At 41.0% G+C, this 7,365-nt stretch overlaps 1 protein-coding gene across 1 annotated transcript; it reads left to right on the top strand.

Annotated features, from left to right (window-relative positions):
• Window positions 1–333: 333 nt before the first annotated feature.
• sox9a (SRY-box transcription factor 9a) lies at window positions 334–4,207 on the top strand. The gene is made up of 3 exons (XM_079643337.1): window positions 334–1,069; window positions 1,447–1,694; window positions 1,995–4,207. The coding sequence occupies exons 1-3, from the start codon at window positions 642–644 to the stop codon at window positions 2,750–2,752; spliced, it is 1,434 nt and encodes a 477-aa protein (XP_079499463.1). The 5' UTR covers window positions 334–641; the 3' UTR covers window positions 2,753–4,207.
• The last annotated feature ends 3,158 nt before the right edge of the window (window positions 4,208–7,365 follow it).

Genomic DNA, 7,365 nt, shown 5'->3' with positions numbered 1-7,365 from the left:
CAAGAAAATGTATTTTATTTCCTTTAATATTGCTATATCATTATAGTGAAACTATAAAAATAGAGTAAACTGTTGTAGTTATGATTTGTAATTGTAGCTCTACGCCCTAGGTATTAACTTTTAAAATAAAAAATTATACCTCAAATTGAAATGAAACCAAGATTATAAGGGGAAAAACACCTTTTTCCAACTCGAGCTGGTTTTTCGCCGTTGTTGACTGCAAGAGTTATTCAGGGGAGAGTCATATTAAGTCTCCGCCTACCAAAAGTTTCCCCCAATCCTTTCCCTTGCCGTCAAACATAAATCCAGGCTTCGCCTCCTGTGTCTCTAAACTCTTCAGCAATCCTCCAAGAGTAGACCTCTCAGTCACCATTCTCTCTTCAGTCACAATTGCAAAGTTGACCAAAACATAGCGTTTACTTGCAATTTGCTTTCTTATCTGCACAATTGTGAAAACTCGAAGGAGCTTCAAAAACTTTTGTTTTTTGACTTTTGTTTTTTATTTGAAAGGATTCATCTCTGCAAGTGAAGCTGTGCGCCCTCACAGCCTGTCACTGCAGACTCTGGGCACAGCACTTGGATTTAGAAAGAAGGATTTTCTCCTTTTTTTACTGCGAGCAGTTATTGTTTAATTTTTTCGCATGAATCTACTCGACCCTTACCTGAATATGACAGAAGAACAGGAGAAGTGTCACTCTGACGCTCCCAGCCCCTGCATGTCTGAGGAATCCGCAGGCTCACCGTGCCCGTCCGGCTCCGGCTCGGACACCGAGAACACCCGGCCGATCGACAACCACCTCCTCTTGGGTACAGACTACAAGAAAGAGGGAGACGAAGAGAAGTTCCCCGTGTGTATCAGAGATGCAGTGTCCCAGGTGTTGAAGGGTTACGACTGGACGCTGGTGCCCATGCCGGTGCGCGTTAATGGCTCAAATAAAAATAAACCTCATGTCAAAAGACCCATGAATGCATTCATGGTTTGGGCTCAAGCTGCACGGAGGAAGTTGGCCGATCAATACCCGCATCTGCACAACGCGGAACTCAGCAAAACCCTGGGCAAACTTTGGAGGTAGGTTCGCTTTGCATTCTCAATCACTTTTTGCATTGAGTTGTACGCGCCTCTGTGCACAGTGCACGATTCCTTCGATTAAATGCAACACCTGCCTGCTGTTTCACGTAGTGCTTTATAGTCAAATCATGCATTTAAATTATATTTCTCTCTATTATTGAATGTTAATATTTGATACACGTCGTCATTCTATATTTGAGTGCATGCACGGCTAATAATGTGCACATTTCTTATGTGCTTTTTATGTGATTATTTATATTGAAACAATGGATGCAATAATTCAGTACATTGTTCATCTATTAACTATTGTAAAAACCATTTGACGTGCTTGTTGTTGATTGGTCATTTTAATTTACAATTCTCTGTATTATTTTCAGACTGCTCAACGAAACCGAGAAGCGCCCGTTTGTGGAAGAAGCTGAGCGTTTGAGAGTGCAGCATAAGAAGGATCACCCCGACTACAAATATCAGCCAAGGCGGAGAAAGTCTGTGAAGAACGGCCCAAACGACCCTGAGGACGGCGAGCAAACCCACATCTCTCCAACCGCGATCTTTAAGGCTCTGCAGCAGGTCGACTCTCCAGCCTCTAGTATGGGAGAGGTGCATTCTCCAGGAGACCACTCAGGTAAGAAAACAAATAAATATGTTAAATAATTAATTCAAGAAAAATAAAAGGATTTTTTTTTTTTAAACGTAAATCATTGTGACACAGTTGAACAAATCAATATTTATAAGCCTTTTGCAGACAGCTGTTAATGATTCATGATTACAAGCCATCATGTATACACCTGTCAGTTTAGTGCCAACAAACATCTTGAAATCATTTACATTTTTCCTGGTATTTAACTTCATAACCAGCCCATCATGCAGGTAAATGTGATTTTAATTTTGACTGTAAAGCTAACAGTTCCTTTCCTCTATCCAGGTCAGTCCCAGGGCCCACCAACACCCCCAACCACCCCAAAGACAGAGCTCCCTACCAGCAAAGTTGACTTGAAGCGTGAGGGGCGCCCCATGCAAGAGGGCACCAGTCGCCAGCTCAACATCGACTTTGGCGCTGTGGACATTGGGGAACTGAGCAGCGAGGTCATCTCCAACATGGGGAGCTTTGACGTCGATGAGTTTGATCAGTATCTGCCCCCTCACAGCCATGCTGGGCTGAATGGAGCGGTGCAGGCCGGCTACACCAACGGCTACGGCATCGGCAGCTCCTCTGTCAGCCAGGCGGCCAATGTCGGGGCCCACGCCTGGATGGCCAAGCAGCAGCAGCACTCTCTGACCGCCCTTGGTGGAGGAGGAGAGCAAGGCCAGCCGGGCCAACAGAGAACCACCCAGATCAAGACAGAGCAGCTGAGCCCCAGCCACTACAGCGAGCAGCAGGGCTCCCCACAGCACGGCACTTACGGGTCCTTCAACCTGCAGCACTACAGCAGCTCCTCTTACCCCTCCATCACCAGAGCACAGTATGACTATTCAGACCACCAAGGTGGCGCCAACTCCTACTACAGCCACGCGGCTGGCCAAGGCTCCGGCCTGTACCCCACCTTCAGCTACATGAGTCCCAGCCAGAGGCCGATGTACACCCCGATCGCAGACACCACCGGGGTGCCCTCTGTTCCCCAGACCCACAGTCCGCAGCAGTGGGAGCAGCAGCCCATTTACACACAGCTGTCCAGGCCATGAGGCGGCCCTCGGCACTGACTGTACAACACCCATCACATGCATAGACATCTCTCTGCCGGGTCCTTTGTGCCACCATGCCACACCCTTCGTTGCCAACAGAAAAACATGAAAGGACTTTTTTTATAGTACTGAAAATATATCTTTGGATTGGCTCACAACAGTGCCTTTTGTATCGGTTGGAATTGTGATTATATTTTTTTAGATATAATGTTTAAAAAAAGTGAAATCCTCTGTGAGGACATACTGGTTATAAATATTTTAGTATGTACTGTGTATGTGTTCTGCTCTTCTCATCATCGTCATAATTTGTGTCATCAGCATCCTCATCATCACGTTTAGAAGATTTAACATATCTGAACGAGCGGGAATGCCGGGTAAAAACACCCTCAGTGGCCTTACTTCTCACTAATGTATTTTTTGTACAAAAGCAAGAAACATCAGTTTACTGACACTCCCGTCTTATTATACCGAAAGCCTACATTCTGCTTTGAATTGTTGTACTGTACATATTTTATTGTATTTTCCATGAGATGCAGGATTGAGCAATGCAGGTTCGAAATAGATTACATTTGTTTGGCCATGATATGACAGTGTCAACAGTGACTTAGTTAAATGTTCTTGTTCTTTGCTTTAGCTCAAAGTATTGTGTTGGAAACGCTATAGCAGGTGCCATGTTATTCTACTAGGGGCCTTACTGTGTTGCTTCATGTAACTGAGCAATGCTTACTTTTATCTGGGTACTGCCTTGATACCATTGGTGCCTCTGGAACCACAGTGGAGAGGCTCTTTCCTCTGGCATTGCAGTGTCAAAACCACAGCATAGTTCTGACTTCCTGCTTGAGGAGATGCAGGAAGTGACCTTTGACCTGATTCTCCTCAGCAGCCAGCAGGTCTGAGTCTGGCGTGCTTCTATCATTCCTACAGCTCCATCCTTTTTTCTAACCTTTTTCCTAATTTATTCTTTAGAATTAATTTTATTTGGAAATAACTATTTGCAATTATCTTTTTAACTCCGCAGCAGCTAACTGAGATAAAAAGTTCCTCAGTGGATTAGTTTGCTGTCATATGTGGTACAGATTTGTTTATTTATCATTTGTAAATGTTTCCGTATATAAAAGTTTCTTTTATTCAGGATGTAGTTATTGTACAGATTACTTATATAATTACACAATGAGTCTCTCTATAAAAAAAAGAAAAACTGGAAGTGTTCTCCTTTTCTTTCTAACAAATTAATTAATGAGTATGGAAGTCGCGACGTTTGTTTTTGTTAAGGATTTGCTGGAATCAACAAGACACTTTTTGGAAAAATGTTGTGTTCCTTATTTTATATTCTGTATCATTAGTTCCCATTTTGTCATCTCCTTAATGCAGTTTCTGTAGGTAAATATGGCATTGTCTTAAAAGCTTATCTTTTGTATTATATTGTTTGCAATAAAAACAAAACCCTGAGAAATATATGATTGTCTTGTGCCATTAATTCTGAGCATGTGTTATACTGTTTTACCTGTATTTTTCAGACAGTGGTCTTATTCTTATGTTCTTATAAAGTGATCGAAAATAAGAAGATTTTGTTTTAATGTGACACAGATAATCACATTTCTGCATTAACCAGCGTAGGCTAATCGGATATTTACTGCAGCAGTTTGCTAAAGTTATTGTTAGACCAATGTAAAGCGAAAAAAAAAACTGGTTATTATTATGATTATGCTACTGGGATCAGTGGTTTTGCTTCTGGCTGCTCAGACCATGAGGTCACAGTTTCATTATTACCATCGAGAAGACGTATGTCCACACCCCTCCCCCGCCTGTATACATGGACAGCTTAAAGAAACAAACTAGACATTGAATATTGTTTATTATTTACTTGCCAAGTAATAAAGGAATAGAGCTGACCTTAATAAATCAGCTGTAGTGTAAACACAATCAGGTTCTATAGCTTTGCGTTGAAATTTGAGGCTCATTCACAGATGACGACTCTTTCCTCACATCAACTCGAATGAACCTCTCTCTGCCACCCACCACTGCTCCTCATCTCATCGTGATGACTTGACAGTTTTACAAAAGTTCCCTTAACTGTTGTTAAACTAGATTGCACAGGCAACTCAATTAAAAAATATAATCATAGTGTTATGTCCAAAAAGTTGTCAAACTGTTTTTGTAATTAAACCGTTTGGTTGATAATTATTCAATATCTCCTCTGTAAACTCGCTAATGAGTTCTCCTGGTAAAAAGGAAATATGTTTTCTTTCTCCAATACACCAACATGTAAAGAGGAGTAAATTAAATACTACTTGAGAAGAGGTTTACCATACTAATATATTGGTAAGGTTAGTTATTTAGCATTGCATGTTAGTGACTATGAGTTTGAATTTTCCAGAACAGATTTACATTTTTATCTGAAACAAACTTTCAATATATGTCTAGGTTAGGGACATGAAATTCACTGACTGGTGACAGGTGTTAAAAAGTAAAAGTATATCTACAGTTAGAACTGTGAGTTCAAGTCAGTCCCATTATGTAACTTTATTCTTTTTTTTATCCTGGTACAATACAATGTCAGCATTTGTTTATTATGTTTTTCTTTGTTTTTGTTAACTCTGCTTTGGCTTTTTCTGTAACTTTGCTTCAAACTGATAATTAAAACAATATTGTGTTATATAAACCAGTAAAAAAATTGAAAAATAAAACACGTTAATATCAAGACAGTGATCTTACCACATGCTTTACTCGACTGTCTCTGGTTAAGAATGAAGGCTGACATCTTCCCCTGTGATGGTGAGGAGCAGAGTGTGTGAGCCCACCTCCCACAGGGAGCCCCCCTGAGGCACATCCATCACTAGATCCCCCGCGGCTCAGACCTGGAGCAGGGCAGCGGGGCCTCAGGGCCTCGCAGGGCACAGGGAGGCCAGTTCGTGATGGCTCGGGGGAGAGCAGAATGGTGGCGCATGAGGTTCACAAGGAAAGAAAACGTATTAAGCCACCTTTTTTTACTTCTACAATAAGGAATTATTGACTGACAGGACTGAGATATTAAGATGATGGGTCTCTTATTTTTACTTAAAATAGTTCAGAGTATGGTAAAGTCTCCAAACGGAAACACAACAGACTGTGAGACAAACTAGTCGAATGGTATTATGGAGCTGATATAACAAATACATGGACAGTTGTTAGGAGGAGTTCTTATCCGACTCAAACCATTGGCTATCGTCCTCACTATATCCTGATGTTGTCCGAGCAAAGTAACTCGCTGTTCAGGACATGATTGGCTCCTGATGGAAGATGTTGCCTGAGAGGTGAACTAAAGCCAACATTTCTGTTCAGCAAACAAGGGAAAAAGTCAACTTTAGTAAACACAGGTCCATGTTCCTCCAGCTCGAATGACCAGAACATTTCTGCTCAATTGTTTCATTCTCAGGTTGTTGGCCTGGGTGCAAAGTCTGAAAAGTGTACATGAGCATGTCCAACGGTTCAAAAAAATAATCACAATAAAGTAATTATATTGTTTTGGGGAAAAATCAATCTTTCAAAATTAGATAAATTATTAATTGAATTATTCATAAATAATAACTTTGTCGGACAAACATTGATTCTAAATGTCCCCTTTAATAAAATCCAATCAGAATGTATTTACTGATTTATATGTAAATTAATAAACTGCAAATGAGTGTGTTTATATTTACTTCTCACAACTGGAAATTGTGTGCATGGGATAAAGGTTTATTGAGTTTAGTGAAATAAAGTTATAGTATCTGAAACAACCTTTGCCCTCAGAAAAAATGCTTGGGAGGTGTTGGCCACTTTCATGGTGTTTCATCAGAATAGTGTCACGTGTGTCACCCAAACAGGGAATGACATCATGATCGAGGCTTCCCTTCTGTGAGACCATGTTGACTCATTTGTTGGGCTATTATGTGCCGACAGCCTTGCCCAATAGCAGCACAGACACAACGATACATTGAATTTGTTCCATACATCAGCTTGTGAAGAGTAATGATAATGTGCACAGCAATAACAAGTAATGTTACTTTGCTTTAAAATTAACCCAGATGGCTTTGTATTCTGGAGGAAACCCACTATATGTTTAAATATAAAACAGAGAAAACAAATAAAAAGCATCCTTTCTAAACGTTGTGCCACAGATTTCTGACTTTGACTTGGAAAGGCTTGGTAGTGGCAGAGTGACCCGGCCAATGAGTGGTTAGGGGCTATGATTGGGACTGCTCCCGTCCAAACAGCAGGAGTGCCCTGATGAATGTTTCCAAGAAGGATCGGAAACAAGACCAAATTTTTCTTTCTTTTTTTTTTCAGGCAGGCCTTTCCATGGGCAATTTTCCCAGGACGACCCCATTATTATTCCAAAGAGACGTCTGCCCCCTCCGAACCCTATGGGTGGTCTTTCTAAAGGCAAAAGGAAGAGGAAAAGAAAAGAAAGCGGGGAAAAATGTGGTGATACACCCACTGAGACTGGGCAACAATAAAATACACAACAAAGTAAAACAAGACAAAACAAGATGAAGAGGCAAACAGCAGTCCAACATATTGCCACCTAAATCACCACTAATGTGTAGTCTAGCATGCATGTGTTGCCTATTACAGTATTACAACAAACATTG

The sequence above is a fragment of the Notothenia rossii genome (assembly GCF_949606895.1).
Source record: "Notothenia rossii genome assembly, chromosome: 8".
Lineage (NCBI taxonomy): Eukaryota > Metazoa > Chordata > Actinopteri > Perciformes > Nototheniidae > Notothenia > Notothenia rossii.
Note: the sequence above shows the minus strand (reverse complement) of the source record. Positions and strands in the feature narration are given on the sequence as shown.